General features: G+C 44.6%; 1 protein-coding gene across 1 annotated transcript in view; it reads right to left on the bottom strand.

The window, feature by feature from the left end:
• gramd1a (GRAM domain containing 1A) overlaps nt 1-19,816 on the bottom strand; it is a 43,211-nt gene continuing 23,395 nt past the window's right edge. Inside the window, exons 5-22 of the mRNA XM_085365992.1 lie at nt 19,012-19,032; nt 18,704-18,788; nt 17,153-17,256; nt 16,902-16,997; nt 16,553-16,633; nt 14,999-15,117; nt 14,247-14,562; nt 13,055-13,208; nt 12,707-12,790; nt 12,063-12,209; nt 10,740-10,861; nt 8,098-8,240; nt 4,569-4,672; nt 2,920-3,150; nt 2,683-2,767; nt 1,358-1,465; nt 400-520; nt 1-318 (exon numbers count right to left, since the gene is read on the bottom strand). Of these exons, the coding sequence (XP_085222118.1) occupies nt 223-318; nt 400-520; nt 1,358-1,465; nt 2,683-2,767; nt 2,920-3,150; nt 4,569-4,672; nt 8,098-8,240; nt 10,740-10,861; nt 12,063-12,209; nt 12,707-12,790; nt 13,055-13,208; nt 14,247-14,562; nt 14,999-15,117; nt 16,553-16,633; nt 16,902-16,997; nt 17,153-17,256; nt 18,704-18,788; nt 19,012-19,032 (2,217 nt within the window). The 3' untranslated portion in view covers nt 1-222. The remainder of the gene's footprint in view (nt 319-399; nt 521-1,357; nt 1,466-2,682; nt 2,768-2,919; nt 3,151-4,568; nt 4,673-8,097; nt 8,241-10,739; nt 10,862-12,062; nt 12,210-12,706; nt 12,791-13,054; nt 13,209-14,246; nt 14,563-14,998; nt 15,118-16,552; nt 16,634-16,901; nt 16,998-17,152; nt 17,257-18,703; nt 18,789-19,011; nt 19,033-19,816) is intronic.

Below are 19,816 nucleotides of genomic sequence, written 5' to 3'. Positions count from 1 at the left end.
CACACACACACACACACGCACGACTTGCAGCTGCAGGGAAATTATTGCTGTGGTCCTGAAAGCTTCCAGTCTGAGTTCACTCGAGGTGAACGTCGCGGTTTCAAGTCAGTCAGGCGAGGAGAGTTCTGAGCGGCGTCCTCTCTCACCGGGGTTCAAACAGGAAACTATCCGAATCTCTGCGGGTTCGGAGGTTGGGAGGGGGGCAGTCGGAGCAGGCGAGGTTCAGGCCTCGGTCAGGGACTCCGCGTCAGCAGGGGGGTCCTGCTTGACCTCTGGGACCACGATGCCCTGGTGGAGCTTCTCTAAAGACTGCTTCATCTGGAGACAGAGAGGCACACGCTGGGTTATAATCTGTGAGCTGAAGCCAGCCGTCAACGCAAACTGAAGCGGGACGCCAACCTGGTCGAGCAGCGAGACGGAGGACTGCAGGATCTGCTGCCACTTGCTGAGCTGGGCCTGATGAAACTGCCTCTGCAGCTGCAGGACCTGAGCCCACTCCCCAGCTGTCTGAGGCAAAGGACTGAGGGGTGAGGAGGAGGAAGGAGAAACAAGAGGAAGAAGAAGAGCTCTTTAACCCAGAGTCAACAGCACAAAGTGACCTTTTATGTTTTTGTCTAAGAAACAAACTGAGCAATAAATTAGACAAAAAATCAAAAGTAATACAAATGAAAACTCATAAACAGACTTGTCAGAAGGTTCAATACAAGCTTCCAAAAATGTGAATGTCCATGTGCGTTAGTGTGCGAGCAGGAACTCAAACTTTTAGTTTGAAAGTGCACTTCCTGTCCTGTGTGCTGTCCAAAGCACCGAAACATGTTTGAAAACTCAGCAGGTTATTAAAAATATCCACAAACCCGTCCGTGAGCGGTTTCATGGACGAACTATTTTCTTCCAACCAAACCGAGCGTGTCACAGCGTGCAGGAGGCGGCCACACAAACCCGAGGATTAAACCTTTCACTCCTCACGGGATGGAAACAGTGACGTCCACCTGCAACGTTAGCTCGCTTCACACTTCTGTAACTGGCGGATGTAGACGGTAGAAAGAAAATAGTCCCTGCGTCACAGAGAATAAGACAAGACGGGACTTCCTTCCTGCTGAAAGCCAGTTTTTTATTTGTTTGTTTTGCCGTTTGGTTCATTTTGTGTGAAATAGATTTTTTTATTGCTTAAATGATGCTCATCCTATTTTTACTGATCTTATCCCCTTTAAAACTTCTTGTTCTGACCTGTTGCTATGCAGTAACAGAGCTGTGGTCCCCCACAGGAGCAACTCACACCAAACACCAATTATCCTTCCCAGAGGAACGTGTGTGTGTGTGTGTGTGTGTTTAAGGAAAGCAGGGCGGTGTCTTTTACCTGTCAGCAACAGAGTAGGAGTGCCACGTCTCCAGTGTATGTGCGGCTCTTTCCAGAGCGTACAGCTTGTAGAACAGCAGCATGTTGAGCGCCACCAGCACCACCAGACTGACGGGGACAGAGAGCGCACAGAGGTCAGAGTCACTCAGCACCAACCACAATCTGAAAATGTTTCACACTGAACCACACGGACAGCAGGAAGGTCGAAAAACCAACGGAACAAAAGAACACAAATATTTGTGGGTTTGTTGGAGTCTGAGCTGTTACAGGAAGAATCCACCGTCAGCTAACACACACACAGGCTAATTTCAAGGCTTCTTTTCATTTTTGTTCAATTTTCCGTCTTACTGGAAACCTTTAACTAGACTTCATCCCAGCCACGATACAAACGACACAGACGGCAGGCTGCGGCCTTTAAGCTGGTCTCACTGCAGCACATGTGTGTCAAACATGCTGAGGAGGTATGACCAGCAGGTTTGGATTAAAAACTTCTGAAACAGTTCTTTGATTGATTCTAATTTTGTAACTTTGTTGCACCGACCTTGTTCAGTTTAAAACTTCTTATTTTACAAATAAATCAGACGTGAGGGCGACGGTTTCGCTCAGTGCTTCTGTCTCTACACCGTCTCTATCCAATAAAGGCTAAAATGTGGTGTCACATTTCTTCAGACAGATTTCATCTTTTTTTTTTATATGACTTAAAATCTGGTTATGAATCCTCGTTTAAATAATCCTCCTCCCTTTGGGGACAGATAATCGTACGTTTATGAGAGCAGCTTAAAATAATCAGCAGCTGAGCTTTTAGACCGAAGAGAAATGAACCTCATTTATCACATTTCATTTGAATTTGTCAAAGCTTCACGTTCAGCCTGAACGGTGGATTTTTCCTGTACGTTTGTGCTCAGAGGTCATATTTAAACAGCCAGTGGTGTAACGTTTAAAGCCTCTCATACGAACCTGATACAGATCCTACGCACAAGAAGTAATGCAGAAAGGAGGGAAAAAGAGAAATGGCAAGAAAGGCATCGTGAGGCCGTTAGTAAGCAGAAGGATCGATTGTGTCTGCATGAGCAACATTCAGCAGCGCACTGAGCAGCAGCGAGCTACTTTAACCAGAGACATACAATCAAAGCAGGGCTGTGATCAGCTCACAGTATAGAGAGCACACGTCGTGCACCGGTCCTGACGCCGCCGTGCAACAGTACAACCCCTCCTCATACAACCGTCTCCGCTGCTGCTGATTAAATAAGACCACACATGCTGGACAGACAGAGCGACGCTCACCCACAGATCCAATCCACACACTCGACTCCACAAACACTTACATGAAGCTGACGATGAGGAGGATGGTGGATATGCCGTTGTGCCCGCCGCCACGCGATCGCTCCCCCAGCTTCATAAACTGAGAGCCTAAAGGACACAACAGTGAACACTTTGTTACTGAATCAATTAGAAATCAGTGAGGTTGTGTTGGACGGCTGGAAAACCGAACACAACCACCAGAGGGCGTTACTGCACAGAGGCGGGACTCGCTGGTTGCGTCTGTATCCGGGCGGACTTACCGGCTTCTCTCGTGTCCCTCTCCTCTCCCACTCCTCTGTCCCCTCGGTCTCCACCACCCGCTCCTCCTCCTTCCCTCTCTCGCTCCCTCTCGCCCTGCCGCCGCGAGCACGTGCGTTTCCTGCGGCGCAAGCCGGGCGGGGTCTTGGCGGCGTCGGTGCCCACCGCTTCGCCTGTGGTCATCACGGTAACCTCAGTCTGCAGGAGTGTCTCCAGCTTGCACACCTCGCTCTCTGCGTGAGAGATTTAAAACCCAGAATGGAAGACCGGAGGGAAAATACCTCGCTCCATGAGGTGTCACAACACGCCCCGAGTCCGGCCAAGTTCAAATTTGATGCAGTTTCAAGAACGTTATCCAAAATAAAAACTATATTTGAAACCTTGGAAAGTGGGACTGGCAGCCCCCGTGTCTGTTTTGTGACTTTCTTTAAACAGAAATGAACTTAATGGCTCCGGTTTGTCTTTTACATAAAGTATCAGCGCACACGCAGACGTCCAGGCGATCTCTTTAAAAGCTCCGGAGACGACCGCGACCAGACACGTACAGAAAAATGTGTACGTCTGCCTGATTACAGGCCGGAGCTTGTGACGGCGTGACAGAATGTAAGCTCTGATATCTGATATGCTCTCTGTCAGCGCCCATGTCTTGCTTATCTGTGGACAGCGTGAGGCCCACCTAAACATCCACTACACTCAGCGCACGAGCAGAAAATGAGTTATCATAATATCATTACAGGGATATTATGTTCTCTCAATCAGCTTCTAATGATTCACGTAATTTAATTCCCCATCAACAGTTTCATTCTCCATATTAAGACCTTTATAGTTATTAACAGAGCTGCAGGAGGAGCTTGGTTCAGGTTTAGTTCTAGTGAAGCTTCCTCATCAGTTCAGCTTCTTTAGAAAATGTAAATATTTAAATTCAAAACCATAAAACCTGAAAGAACATTTTGTTTTAGAGTCACTGCAGGAGTCTCCTCCCCTTTTCCTCAAGCTCCGCCCCCGTCCCTGTCAGTGCCACGTCTCCCAACCAGCCGTCCCACTGTCATCTCACAAAACTTCCCTTTCTCTCTTCCTGCCATCCTTCTGTCACAAATCACTCCTGACGCTCATCTCCACCCACTCCACCCACTCCACCCTCTTCGTCACAGCTTCTACCTTCAACATCTCTGCTGCTTGCATCATCTTCACACTTTTTAAAGCAAGAAGTTAGATTTTTTTTCCTTTTTCTTTATTTAAATTAGACTTAAGAATATTAATTGACTGCTCGTGGTCTCTTTGCAGTACCATCACAGGCCCCCAGGGGGCTGCGTGGACGCAGGTAAACAAGGCCTATATGAAATGGATTACCTAAAGATTTGTTGACATTTGAGACATCTGAATATAAATTTAATGCACTTTGCTCTAAATATAAGCTCACCGTGTTCAGTGTGGTGCAGTGTGAGACAACAGAAGCAAACTATCAAACGTTGTCAGCTCTCAAAGTTTTCTCTGTTCAAAGAACCTGAAGTTGTAGATAAACGGCTCGCGGCCACATTGCAAACCACATCAATCCTCCATCTCTCTGATCTGCAGCAGGAAGCATCCTTTTTTCTTTTAAATTAAGCATTTCCTGTTTGTTTCTCTCAGCGGCTCGGCTGCCCTGACTCACCCATGTGTTTGTAGTACTCTTCGATGCCGCTCCAGGTGTTTTTTTCGATCAGCGCCTTCACCAGGCTCCACGGCTGCTTCCTGTAGCAGATGTCTGAGGAAACTCTGCCAGAGGAGACGCAAAGGAACTTTTAAAGCATGCGCAACATTTTTAAGCATCATTTTTATTCTCTGGAAAGAAAAGCTCTTTAGTTGAACCTGCGCTGCATCACTTTGGTCTTAATCGGGACTTTTCTCAGCTCGTAACTACACACAGGGCCTCTTACATTTTCTACAGTCTGATCTGATAATTCAAACTCAAACTTCCGTTTGTATAAGAGCATTTCACAAAATTAGCAAGCTAGCGTGTTTCAGTCTACCAAAGAACTGCATCAAGTTCAGAGAATTACGCAAGTACAACTATGACTAAAGAGTCGAGCTCTGAATCGGGAGGATATTAAAAATCAAAAATAGGGGCGATTTTGATACCGTTTTCAGGTTAAACGACAAAGTGTGGCTTTGTGTATGTGTTTTAAAGTACAAACCTACCCCACATGGTGAAATGATTCAATATTTCACCCAGAATGCTTTTTTTTTAAAGAGCATTGGCAGAAAATGGACGAAACACGCAGGTACCCACGCATGTAATAATAATAATAATACATTTTATTTAAATAGCGCCTTTCAAAGCACCCAAGGACACTGTACAACAGATAAAAACTGGAAATATACACAATGGTAAAAATAGAAGATAAAAGTTAAAACATACAGAAATTTAAGAATAGGCAATTTTAAACAGATGAGTTTTGAGGGTGGACTTAAAAAGAGAGAATGAACTAATATTTCTGAGGTCCGGGGGTAGGGAATTCCAAAGTCGAGGGGCAGAGCAGCTAAAGGCCCTCCCTCCCATTGTGATCAGACGAGCAGAGGGAACAGAGAGAGAAAGAGAAGATGAAGATCTGAGGCAGCGGGATGGGAGCTTCATCTGTAATAAGTCAGAGAGGTACGGTGGAGAGAGAGAATGAATAGCCTTGAATGTATACAGAATTATTTTAAAATGGATGCGAAATTTGACCGGGAGCCAGTGAAGTTGCTTCAGGATTGGGGAGATGTGGTGGGTAGAAGAAGTCCTAGTAATAATACGGGCAGCAGAGTTCTGGACACGTTGGAGCTTATTGATAGATTTTTGTGTGAGGCCAAATAATAATGAGTTGCAGTAGTCAATTCTAGAGATAACAAGATTATGGATGAGAATGGCAGTGGCGTGAGGTGTGAGGAAGGGGCGGAGGCGATTAATGTTACGGAGTTGGAAATATGCTGCACGTGTAATATTATTGATATGTGAGTTAAAGGATAATGTGCTATCGAGAATGACACCCAAGCTTTTCACAGAGGGAGAGATAGGGACCAGCGAGTTATTGATGGTGAGAGAGAAATTGTTAATTCTGGATAGCAGTCGTTTAGTGCCAACCAGAAGAAGTTCCGATTTATTGCTGTTGAGTTTAAGAAAGTTGGAGGAGAACCAAGAATTAAGTTCAGCTAGACAGAGGATGAGGGAGGGTGGAGGAAGAGTAGAGTCAGGTTTGGTAGAGAGATAGAGCTGGGTGTCATCGGCGTAGCAGTGGAACTGAATATTATATTTACGAAAAATATGTCCGAGTGGAAGAAGGTAGATGATGAAAAGAAGGGGCCCGAGGACAGATCCCTGGGGCACCCCAGTGGATAAAGGAGAAAGCTGAGAAGTGAAGGATTTTAATTGAATGAACTGAGTGCGGTCAGATAGGTATGATTTAAACCAGGCTAGTGGAGTGTGAGAGAGACCAATAGAAGCTAATCTGCTAAGGAGAATGGGATGAGAGATGGTGTCAAAAGCTGCACTCAGATCAAGAAGGATAAGGATGGAGAGGAGACCAGAATCAGCTGCTATAAGAAGGTCGTTTGTTATTTTTATAAGAGCAGTTTCAGTGCTATGTAGAGGACGAAAGCCAGACTGGAACTGTTCATAAAGGTTATTATCAGTTAGGTGAAGATGGACTTGTGAAGCAACTATTTTTTCAAGGATTTTTGAGAGAAATGGTAGATTGGAGATAGGACGAAAATTATTAAAGTTGTTGGGATCTAGACCAGTTTTTTTCAGAATTGGGGTAATAGCAGCAACTGTTGCATGTTCCTGTTACTCTACGTCACAGACGTCAAACTTCGATGTATGCCAGAATATTAATGCTTGAAGTTGGTTATGAATGATCCAGAGAGCATATTTAATGTGAACGCTCTCCAGGTGGGAACTTTGACACAATTTCTTGGGAAAGACATCTGTCAAAACAACCGACATCTCATATTTAGGTTCATGTAATCAGACAGAAAGCGACGACCAGGAGGAATATTTACAGCCTAAAGCAGAATGAACTTGGCTGCATTTGGGCTTGAGATGAAGATAACTGGGAACAGGAGAGCCACCGCTCTTACTTCAGCTAAGCTGTCTTCAGGCCATGTGCATAACGGTCTATTGAGAAACTACCGTCTGCTGCTTTTGGTGGAAAATGCTGAAAAATGCTCTTCAGTCTGGGAATGCTACAGTCAAGACTTCAGACATGTGGAGTGCCATTTCTATCACAGTCATGCTCACAGGCTGAGCAGAAATTAAACAAAATATTATTATTTGATTAAAAATTAAAATGTGTACTAAGACTAAACTAAACCCAAGTTTCTTTGGTGTTTGGTGAAAACAGCTGGCCTGACGAGGCTTCGGTCCGTCTGCGTTTTCAGACTTTTGGAGGTTTTCTGAGTCCGTTAAGCTTTTTCACTGCTTTTAATCATTAAAGTGGACCTCGCGCTTCACCGTGTGTGCTGGTGGTGCCTCTTTGAGCTCTTTAACGGATTATCTGACTGACAGCATTCGACACCAGTGGGTGATGATGTCACGGTGGCTTCACCCATGGGCTGCAAACTCCGTCCTGTGGTTCATTTTAGCCGTGCTAAGCAGCGTCTCTGGTACGTCAGCTGCTTATTACTCCAACAGCATTTTCATAATAAGGACTGATTCGAGCACTGGAAGCTAACAGAATATTAGCCTGTAGCCACTTATGCAATCATGACTTCTTCTACTGCTCGTCTGCTGTCGTGTTTGTCGACCTGCTCAGCTCATGTTGTCGTGTTTGGATGTCCTCATTTATCAGGGACGGACAGACGGCGCAGAGCTCTGTTGAAATCTTATTTCCTTTAATAACTGCTTTTATTTTATTTTTTTAAACTGGATATTCTGCGACTTGCCCGTTGCTTTTAGAGCAATGGAAGTTATGAATTTACAAAGTGAAGTGTACTCGATTGGATTATTATCTAATCACGAACGTTATCAGTCACAGTATCATCAAGTAAAGCAGCGCCGAGTCCAACAGTGTTTTCAGTAAGGAGCCCGTCTGATAGAGTGCAGGCTGCTGCATAAATAAACTCGAGTGTTTTTTCAGTTCTTCCTTTGTTCGCTCGGCCGTGGCTCTAAGTGACACCGTGTGAGCGTGAAGAGTAAGCCGGGCGACCTCCACGAGCGCACAAACCTGAGTCGGCTCTTGTGTTTGTTGATGGAGGTGAGGCAGTATCTGTGGACGGTGTAGAAGTAGTCCTGGTATGGGATGCCTGAGGTGATGACCTCCGAGTCCACCACGTAGCACTCGCCCCGGGCGCTGCTTTTCTGCAGCGTCTGTAAGCAGGCAGAAGGTGGAGTTTTAGTGCAATGCAGGATCCATGTTTTTCACTCCACGTAGAAACTACAGGCAGGAAGTGAATCCAACAGAGCCCCACCCCAAAAACCCCCAAAAAACCTAAACATCACAGTTGTATGTCAAAACCTTTCTGAGTCAGTGCTTCATGTTAAACATGCAAAACCACAAAACAACACTAGTAATCATGGTGGCTGCATCCGTTATACGCACTCTGTGGTTCCCTCTGAGGCCCCACTCTGATTTATCAGCAAATCTATCTTGCTCTTCTCTAGCTAGCTGCGGTTTGTTGACTAATGCTGCTGCAAGTTTCCCATGTTTGATGCAGGTATTGCATCAAACATGCTACAGAGCTAGCAATCCAAACTGCTCTCTCACAGTAGTTAAACTGTCAGTTATTATGCTCCGTAAATATAATAATCACACCATCATCATCATCATCAGTGATAATATTGAAGCTTCCTTTGTGCTCGTATTACACGGTCATGTGGAAAATAAAGACTCTGCAGTGAAAAACTTCTTCTTTGAGGTTTGTGAGCCGCTGTGTGCAGCTCTCCTCAGGTCCTGCCACAGTGCTGCTTCTCTGCTAAGGATCATTGTCCTGTTGCATGGCTCATATCTGACTGCAGAACATTTGAACATACAGTGCTGACAGTTGCTACAAGGTGTTGGTTTTTGGCTTTAAACATCTCCAGTTTGGCCTCATCTATCCAAACATTGCTCCAAACTGTCAAAACCTCTGCAGATGGTCAGTGAATCGAGTGCACCAGCAGCACCTGGCTGCTCTTTATCCTCCTCGTTCCACTCGCACAGGTTCTCAAAAAAGAGGATTTTTTATATTAAACACTAGAGATGGACCGATCCGATATTACGTATCGGTATCGGTCCGATACTGACCTAAATGACTGGATCGGATATCGGAGAAAAATAAAAAAATGTAATCCGATCCATTAAATATCATGAAAGCACCTCACAAAACTTGCAACACGCCGTAACTCACCTCAGAACGTTAGCACGTCGGAGCAGTGTGCATCACGTGATAGAGCGGCTGTGGCATGCGGGACCTGTCGGTGGTCTGGATAGCATTTGGAGCTTCGCTAGCAACCCAGCATTTCATCTCCGACAAAGTTATCCCGAGAGAAGTAAAGCAAGTGTGTAAGTCCATCTCTGAATGTTTGTAAAGCATTCCTGCGTTAAGCTTAACAAGCGACTGCCTCTCTCTCTCCGGCTGCTACTTCAATCATGAAACTGCTTAATGATCAGCTGATCGGCTTTTCTGTCGCGAGTCCGTGTCTCTTCTTTGTTTTTGGCCCACTTTGCACCAGAAAGAGGAAACCAGCGGCTGAACAACAGCAGCACGTTTAAGCTTGATAGGCTGTTGTTAGAATGTATTTATTATTACTTTCTACTCGAGGATCTTTTTCTACGTAGCTGACGCTGGTAACTGTGCAGGGGCGGATCTAGCAAAGTTTAGCCAGGGGGGCCGATAGGGCATGAACAGGGAAAAGGGGGCACAAAGACATACTTTTCTTTCTTATTCTCATTTAAAATGTCGAGCTTTTAATAAATAATTATCTGACACCCAAAGTTTTAATTTGATGCAAAATGAATAAAGTCCATTACTGTATATAGTGACTATTAAGTCTAATATATATACCCTAGTAAGCTATAGTACTTTTTCCTTTGGGAAGGTACCATCTGTGCAGTCTGCAATTTTGTTGAAGAAAGATGTTGAATCTATTTAATATTTCTTGAAAAATAATTGATTTCTGTGCATTTTTTTCCACACTGCATCAAATTAAGGTTGATTACGTCGATTAAGCATCATGAGGTGGAGCGTGAGGGGTGGTTCCCTATTTTTTATTTATTTATTTTTGTTGTTGCTGGGAGTTGGAACCCTATTAGTTAGGTTGCTTAATATTTACGCTAAGTACTCTTTAAAATACCAGAATAGGGAGGATGGTGTAGGTCTAAGTTTATTAGATTGATCAGTATTGCTGAACTATGAAATTTTTTTTTTTGCATACAGGTATAACAGAATAGCTTTAGTGTAGTTGTTGTTTTAAACTTGAGTATGAACTTATACAAAATGCAGCAAGATATTTAAAAAACAGTTTTGTTGATTAAAAAACACTATATCGGATTCATATCGGTATCGGCAGATATCCAAATTTATGATATCGGTATCGGTATCGGACATAAAAAAGTGGTATCGTGCCATCTCTATTAAACACGTCTAAATGTGTTCAAGTGATGGGTCAACAGCTCAGAATGCTACAAATGCTAATGTGTCCGACAGAACACGTCTCCAAATTCAACTAAAAAGTTAAACTGACTCAAAATTATTGAAGCGTAATAACAGAGTACTAACATCTTCTCTCACATCTCAAATTAGAGCTAGTTGAAGCATCAATACAAAATAAAACCTCCCCTCCAGTTTCTACACAATGAAGCTAGAAACGTTCATCCTGACGACTGACCTGCGTCTCCACCACAGGGGCGGTCTTGGGCCCGAGGGGGTTGTTGAGGGCGATGGTGTAGCTGAGCACACGGCTGGTGTTCCCACTGCTGCCGTCCTGCTGCCATTCACCCACCGACAGGTCTGAAGGGGAGGGAGAACAAAAGTAACGAGAGGGCCCGAGAGACTCGGTGAAAATGGGAGAGCGACAAAAAAGAGAACACGCGAAGCTCCGAATTTATGAATGAAAAGGAAAGAGTGCGAGAGCGAGGAGAGAGAGTCAATGCACGCTCCTTTACACAAAGAAAGAAAGGAAGAAAGAAAGGAAGGCCCCAGTTAGAGCTACAGAATGTCCCTGAGCGAGCTGGGCCTCCAACCAGCAGCCTCACAGCTTCACTTTCATCTCAGCTTCACAGAGAAACACTAAAATATACAACAAATGAAAGCAAAGGCAACTCTGAGTGCCAGTTTATCAAACATTATAATTTTACAACTGTTTATAACGTGCATAGTTCATATTTCTGTGTAGTTTTCATATTTATATCCTGTACACAGCCTGTACATACTTATAGTTATACCTTCATACCCTGTACATTGTAACATACCCATAATATAATATATCTGTGGATGGATGCAAACTGCATTTCGTTGCCTTGTACCTGTAACATGTGCAATGACAACAAAGTTGAATTCTCTTCTATTCTTCTATCTAGTCTATTCTAAACAGGAAAAGTGACGCAGCACAAAGAAGAGGAGCAGGTTTTTCAGCAGCTCATCAGTGGGACACAGGGTGAGCTTCAGCAGCGTCACAACAGTAATCACATCCCCAAAATCAGATTTCCAGGGGAATTTGTTTTATTTTCATTTCAAACACCAGAGCTACAAAAATGGACGCTGGCAGATCAGGTATCAGCAAACCGAGAATAAGAGTGGATGAACTTATTTTCAAACCTTAACTGTTAGTGTCTCAACAGGAAAAACTCGCTCTGTCACACTAACTTCCTGCAACAAGTTCACACAAGCACTGTGGAGGTTAGTGAAGTTAACTGTGGGCAACATTAGAGCATGACATCATCCAGCAAAGCTACACGGTTAACAGCAGGAGAAGGGACTCAGAGTATGGCTAAGCTATTGATTTAGTGATTAAAACGTGGGCTTCAAACTACAATTAAAACACGACAGCCGAGATGAAACCGTGTGTCTGCATGACTGCGGCAGATTCAGCCCAGTTCACCTTTATCTATTTATTTAGTTTAAAAAAAAGAAGTAATTAAACATCATGGAAATCCACCGAAATGAAACGAGTGAGTCATCAGGCCTGACTCTCAGGAGTGTTTTAACCTACCGGTGAAGTGTCGCTGGGAGAAGAGGTGCTGGATGAAGTGCGTGTCAGCAGAGAAGAGCAGGTCATGCAGTTTGTCCACGCTCATGCGGACCGCCGTGTTGATGAGCAGCCGCCCGCTAAGGTCAGCGCAGAACGCTTCCACCTCACCTGCAGGGCCAAAGAAAAGTTTGTTTTGATGTTTCTACAAAGTATTTGCCTCCACCACGGAGGTTTGCTTTGTTCATGAGCAGGCGCGTCACAGTGTCACTAACGGCAGAGCTCGACCAAACACGGCTAACTTTGGGTTACATGTGTTTTTACATCTTTGCATCTTTATAGGACAGTTTTTGGATGTTCTCAATAAGTAATCCGACTACTCTGAACACTCATCTTTATGTTTTTCCCATTATTGTTAGTTCACAGAGCGAGGGTATCAATATGACCATCTCAGGCACATAAGCCACACCCACCTGCTGTTAAACCTGTTAATGAGCGACAGCCAATCGCAAAAATATTAGCTTAAACTCACAGTAAGGCCCAGTGTAAGTATAACAAGGATTATTTTGAACAGTGAATCATGCAAAGCCACTCTAGCCGAGTCCAAGAACAAACAAATGTGAAGCCAAGAGTCAGCAGGAGAGGTGTAGAGTAAACGTCTACAGCACCATATAACACGCTCAGCTTGGAGGTGATTGTAGATGCGTCAGCTGATCGGGGAACCGTTTCGGTTTGGTTCAGGTCAGATTTAACTGAAGTGAGACAAAGTACAGCATGTTCATGTTTACAAAACCTGCATTCACTGCTGACGTGCAGCGGAGCAAAGAGTTATTGTTCTGAGATCAGGAGGGCAGGAAACCACTTTAATATCATTTGTTACCAACATAAAGGTACCTCTGAGTCTTATTGAAGCTCTAAGATGTTATCAGAATTAGTTTTTAGATGAAATTTATGCCGACCGACAGATTCAAATTAAATCTCTTTTCTTGTGGTCTCTTTGCCCAAACGACACTCACTCTCTTCCTGTGTGTCAGACGAGTTGCTGGGGTCTGTGGGCAGGTCCTCATCGTTGGTGATGTCCAATGACGAGAGGTTTCCCAGACTGGCAGTTGGTGGGGGCAGCATGTGATTGGCTGACTCGGACAGGCTGTCTCCGCCTTCTTCCAGAGTCTGATGCAGAGGAGGCGGGGGAGAGAGAAAGAGCACATGGGAGGGCAGTTAGTGAGGGGTCTGAGGGAGATCACCCCATTGTCATATGACTTGAGAGGCCTCACAGCGAGGCTGGCCTCGTGCTGATGTGGCCTCGGCAGGCATACCACTGTAGCCATCCAATTAATGTGAAACCGGCACAGAGTTGACACAGCGCTGCATTTATTCACTCTGTCAGCGTCGAGATAACGGCTGCAGAGAAACAACCGCCGCCGCAGCAGCTTTTGGCTGATCGGACACAGAGACGAATGCAGACTACACAAATATTTCCCATCAATTCCTTCTTGCCTGGAGGCCTCGTTATTGTTTTTCCTCCTGAATGTGGTCATAGATGTAGATGTAATCCTTTGAATCGACTAATTATTTGCTTTTTTTATTTTTAAATTGCTATAATAGAAAATAGAAATTCTCACATCTATTGGGAACCATCCCCATCATGTTTACTCCCCTCTAGCCTGTTATTTGTATAGCACCTTCATGCCGGTGGGCGGAGTTCAAAATGCTTACAGAGGAGCAGAGAACAAGAGCAAACGTAATAAAACTTAAAATCAAGTATTCAAGTTATTGAAAACAAAGATAGATAACAGTAGATAAAATAAGCACAATACAAAATAAAACTGCTCAATGATGGATGCCAATTAATAAGACAGAAACCCAGCAGGGTAAACCGCAATAATCCGGTCCTGTTAATCGTTTTTTAGATCCTGGATCCAGTTACATAAGTGTGTCTGATTGGATTTGCTCATTAATTAGAACAAATAATCGTAATGAATCAAACGTGGGAATAAAAGGGCCCAAAACTGTGTGATCAAGCGTTGGCAGTGCAATTTAAATAAGCTGCTTTTAGCTTCAGGCATGTTTCATCAAATACAGATTCAAAAGATTCAGTTTCAACATGCAGAGCAAAGGTCAGCTGGCTCTGCTTCCCAGCCCTCCAGGTATAACAAACAGACAGCCACGTCCTGCATATTAAATAGTCTGAATGTGAAGAACACTCACAAAAGAGGCAGCAGCAGAGGCCGGGGTGGAGGCGGAGAAAGAGGCGTTGGTGGTGGTGGTGGATGGCAGCGAGCTGTGTGAGCTGGGCGGGCTGGGTTCGAGGGGCTCGGAGCCGAGCCTGCTTCCCGACAAGGAGGGCACCTCCACGGGCAGACAGGAGGCAGAGGAGGGCGGAGAGGATCCGCTGAGGCTGGCAGCTGAAGGAGGACTGCTTAAACTGCATGGCACCAGCGGAGGCGGAGAGCTGCCCGCGGAGGGAACGGATACTGAGCTCAGGTCCAACAGGTCTGTGACCGACCCCGACTCCTCTCCCGGCCTGGAGAACAGGGCAACAGGAACGTCGCAGCGAGGGAAAGGGAAAAACATCTGTTAGAGAACCCAGAGTCTTCTTGTTTGCTTAAAAAGATGGAAAAGTGACCCCTAAAGCTACATGTATGTTTAAATGATCGCTAATAAGCTTGTCTGTCATGCCTTCTTCTGTTTAAGCATTTAACCACAATAAAATGACTATTATAGCTTCTGTCACTGCCAATTAACTATAGACGTAACAAATAAGCTTAAATCTCACTGACAGGGACGCATATTGTGTCTTTTTCATTAGAGAGTCAACTTATCGTTGACGTGCAGAACTTTACCCAACAATAAAAATGTGACACGAGGAAAAAATAAAAGCAGGTTTTCAGCTTTAACATGGTTAAGACTCAAATAACTCGCACATCTATAACTAGAGGTGGTTACATATAGACACTCACAGCAGGCCGTTCATGTGTTCAGCGGTGGGGGAGACGTAGTCGTCGTCTTCGCTGGTGAGGCCCAGCTCAGTGCCGTAGCACTGGTGCACGATGTGCCACAGCTCTTTGGGGGACAGAGACTGCAGAAAATACAGACATTTAATCATGCACGTTCCTGCGCGGTTCACTCTGCAGCTCTTTGTCTTGTCAAACTGCAAGTGTAGAAACAGCAGCTGCAGGCAATAGGATTTGTGTGACAGCCAAAATCCATCTGTGTGCGTGCATTAGTCTGGGATGTTCACTGTGCAACAGAGTGTGGGACTTTTTATTGATTCTCAATGAGCCTTGAATCAAAATCAATTGTGCAAACATGTTGGACACTTTACGACTCCGTCTGAGGCGACGGTAAATATAGTGCCATGCGGCCCATTCAGAGCACAGCTGCTGTTTTACTGAAAAACACCACAGTTATTATAAATGAACACACCGGTGCTCACCTCAGGGGGAAATGACAATAAAGAAAAACCACTTTTATCCCACCTTGCTGTAACATTTTTGTGTTTTATCAGTTTTAGTTGTGTGAGCAGCGTGCAGTGTTTTATTTTTCCATCTGGTTCATGCTGCAAATATCGAGATGAAATCTTAAACTAAAGTTAAAAACAAGATGTGTGAACACCTGTACACGCCGCAGGCCTGTAAATCTCTAAAAGCAGAAGCCTCTGCATCTTCTGCCCAGAGGAGCGTAAATAAAAGCAAACTGTTCAAGTTAAGACCAGGATGTCAACACTGCTGAAAGGTCAAAGTGGAATCAAGTGTTGATTCACTAAAAGGGAGCCAACAGTAGTCAGCATTACAAAACAGTGACATTCAGCCCAACTTTTATTGCCACTGCAGGGAACAGACACTGGCATGTTGGCAACTCAGCCGACAGCATTGAAAACCGTTGTTAATGAAGGATGTCAATGAAACTAAATGGCTCAAATTATTTACACACTTTCTTAGTTTATCTTAAACCGCTGGAAGGAAAAAATAATCTTTTTTTTTTCAAAATTTAATAAACTTGGAGCTAATTCAAAGCATGAAAGCCCAATATCCTGCTGAATGCTGATCGGTCTGTTAAGGATTTATTACAGGAATTGTTTCCGAACAATAACTAGATGCTGTGAGTGCAGCTACACCACAACAGAAACATGTATGCACAATAAGCAGCTGGCTGTGGTGGAAGCAGCTGCATTCTTGTCGTGAAGTGGTTTATGTGACATCCTTAATATTTTGTTTCAGAGGGCCGTTCATTCTCGATCATCTCGTGAAACCAGAGGTCCAAACTAAACTAAAAGATTAGTTTGGTTTTTTCCAGGGAAAGAGTAATCAGCCATTATTTTCTCTACCATGTGAGATAATAGTAAGCTGTGTTTCTGCACAGACCCTCAGAGCAGAAAAGTCAGCAGATAACAGTAATCGAAACTGCTCTCTCAGCCCTGTATTTACGACCACGCTTCCTGACACCCTGCTCTACTCTGACATGATAACTACTAGCAGCACAAACCAGCAGGAGGGTGGGAGCGGAGGCTGTACCTTGTCCAGCAGTGCGTTCTGCCACAGGCGGAAAATCATCATGTAGCTGCGATCTCTTGCGCCAAAAGATGTGAAGAAATGCTGAGAGGGTGATTATCAACGCAACAGGAAGGAGGGGAGGAAGAAAAGGAGGGAGAGAGAACAAAAATGTGAGAACAGGTTTGACGGACGGTTTCCCCCCGTTTGCCTCGTCACGGCCGGTGAAGATCGAGCCGAGTCAGCTTGTTTCATAACGCTTCTCTAACAGATTGAAGTGAACCGTTTCAACAGCTGACACTATCAACGGTTAAACCGCAGAATGTCCTCGTAAATCAAAGCGTCTCTTTTATTATTCGTCTTTGACTCTCACCTTCTCGTTGTCAGTGCTGATCTGGATGGCATTTGGGATGAGCTTGGCAGTCTTCTCCTTGGTCATAGAGGTAACGTCCTTCAGCAGGATGGTGATCTGAACCAACAAGCAGAGGAGAAAGCTTTACAGCGTGCAACGCTCTTATCTCGCAGAGGCCATCTTTATTGATCTGCAAACTTCACTCTTATCAGACTGCAGGTGTGACAATTAGTTTGCAGAAGGTGTGCGCCAGTGTACACAGTGTAGCTTACAGTGGTTTCCCAGCGGAAGATGTTGCTGTAGAAACACAGCCAATTCTCTGACAGATAAAGGCGTCCCTGAAGCAGAATATCCTTCTGCAGAGCGCAGGAGTAGTCTGAGAAAAGACAGACGGAAATAAATGTCAAAAACAGCCATCACTGCCACAGATCAACGTCAGACAGGTTGTAAACACCACTTGGCTCTTAGCAGTGGGGCTGGTGGGCAGAGAAAAATGACTGAAACTCTTACAGAGAGTCTACGGCATCATTATGGCATCAGCCTGCGGTCCAGCAGGAGCGATGATGCAGCAAACAAGACTCACAAGCCCTTTTCCATTCCACGGGTCACCACAGTTTTCACGGTTCTCCCATTAGGTACCGGGTCCTGTGACCTTTAGTATCTGCTCGCCCGGGATTCCAAGCGAGCGGGTACTAAATTATGACATCATCAGATTGCATGCCACCGATTGGCTGGCCAGTAGCATCACTCGATGAGTCATGAGAGCATCTCAGCAACGAGGGAGATGGTTTCAAAACCAACGCAGTGGTTCCAGAGCCAGACGAAAAGCCACAGACTGAGCAGCAGGTATACTGTTGCCTCGACGTCCACCTTTTTGCGGGACACACGTTGCTATGACAACAAACACATGTTAGGTAGTACTGGTTTGCAGGGGAAACCCAGTCGATCGAAGTAAACACTAATGGAAAAAGGGGCTAAAGCGTCCAGACTGACACCTGGGAAACACTTGTACAGCATCAGTGACGAACTGCTGTTCCTGTCTGTCATGCTGTTGGTCGTTAGAGAAGATCCAAGTCATACAACAAAGAAGTTCTTTGTAGTGAAGCGAAAGCGAGTTTCACTTCGCAGCCTACGTCTTTGCTTCTCACACGGAGCTTTTTGATCCTTGATGGTTTAATCGCAGCCTTCCTCTTTGTGGTGAACTAATGTCACTTCCTTTCTGCTCAAGCAGACCTTTCAACCAACTGGCATTCAACCTACAAAAAGGGCTTTAACTGTCGCTGCTATGTGCTGCTGGCTTTTGCAGGCCTGCATTCGAGAGCGTCTCCGTGTGTTGAATCTACTAAATCTGCATAGTTCTCCTCTCAGAGCCAAAAAGAAACCAGTGTGGAACCACAGATGGCGTTTCTCAAGCACCTGTGTGCTGTTGGCACACAGGAATAACATTTGTGATTTTCAATAGATTCGACGTCTGCTGTTCATCTGGGTATGTTAGTGGGGGCAACGTTTACTCCACCTCCCCACCCAGCCGCCTCTTTCAGCTCTTGTCCCTATTCTGATGCCCAAAACCACCTCAACCCGAGCAGCAGCTCTAAGCTGAGCACCATGAACCTGTTGCAACTGCAAACCATTCCTTGTACTGTACATCTTAGAGTCACACGTCCTTAAATCTTCTATCCTCCCTTTCCTTATGACCTTCCCATTCCTATGCACTAGGAATCATTTTAACCTCTCAGAAAGTGGACTATTCACGGCCGGCGTGGCCGATTATAAAATCCTGGTGCGCTGGTGGTACTGCACACTTTGTCACATGCTTCACTCACCCACTATAAGTCGCTCTGAGTCAGGAAGTTTCTTGAAGATTTTACGAAAATCTTCGTTCCGCTGTTTGTACGTGGGGCTGAGAACCTGTGAGTGACGACAGGAAAGAAAAAACAGAACATGTTATTCTACCTCACAACCATCCTAGCAGTAAACATCTCGGGTAACACTTGCATTTGTTTAATCAAGAAGAAGAAAAAACACATTTTTAAATATCACACTAAACCAATCATTTTACTGTCAACCAGTTTCATCTACTGGAAGTAAAAGCTGAAAAAAGCCGTTAAAGAAGAAGAGGGCGTGTACTTACGTTGTACCAGCTCTGCATTTTCTGCAAAGAAAAAAAGGAAAACATTTAGTACTCAAAGAAAATCAGTCACAGCAGAAACAGAACATTTTGACTCCGTTTTATGCAACGCTGAGGTTGTGCAGCTTTAAAGGGATGTCCAAACTTTCACCACTTCCCTATTTTAAAAAAAGGTAATTGTCACTGTGCAGCTGCAACAAACCGTCTTGGCTGCAACAGGCTGCTGCCTTCAAAGCGACGAGCCTGCAGTGAGTACGAGGTGAACCCAGAGCCTTCGGGTTACGTGTGCCGTTAGGTAAATTTACTCAGGGCAAACACGCTAACGTTTTACAGTCTCCTGAAAGAACGAGTCAACACTGGAAGAGCTGACACGGCTGAAGTGAGAGCTGCTAAAAATAAACATTTACTTTCACTTATTGTATTGTGTGAATTCACTGAAGACTCAAGACCGTTTTTATTGACATTACGTAACACAAGCGTGTTCAATCAACGTCTGGCAAACACAGAGTTAATATTTAAGTGACCGGATTGAAGCAGAACCGTTTCCTAACTGGTTACTAAACGCTGCGTCGGATCAAATTTTACAGAGTCATGAAGACGCCCGTTTGAATCTCTGATGAGCACCACGAGACTTCTGCAGCACTTTGGAATTTCTGCTTTGATTGCTTATGAAATGCGGTCAGATCTTTATCCAAATCAAAGTTACACAAACGCAATCGGACTAACATAACACACAATCAGTTGTACGTTTTATGACCTTACTGAACACACTGACTCACAATGCAGCAATGCAGGCTAAGACAGCAAC

The sequence above is a fragment of the Diplotaxodon limnothrissa genome, linkage group LG11 (assembly GCF_057381915.1).
Source record: "Diplotaxodon limnothrissa isolate DT_005_m linkage group LG11, D_limnothrissa_male_GT1.1, whole genome shotgun sequence".
NCBI classification, from domain to species: Eukaryota; Metazoa; Chordata; class Actinopteri; order Cichliformes; family Cichlidae; genus Diplotaxodon; species Diplotaxodon limnothrissa.
The sequence above is the reverse complement of the archived record's forward strand: the minus strand, read 5'-3'. Positions and strand labels throughout refer to the sequence as shown.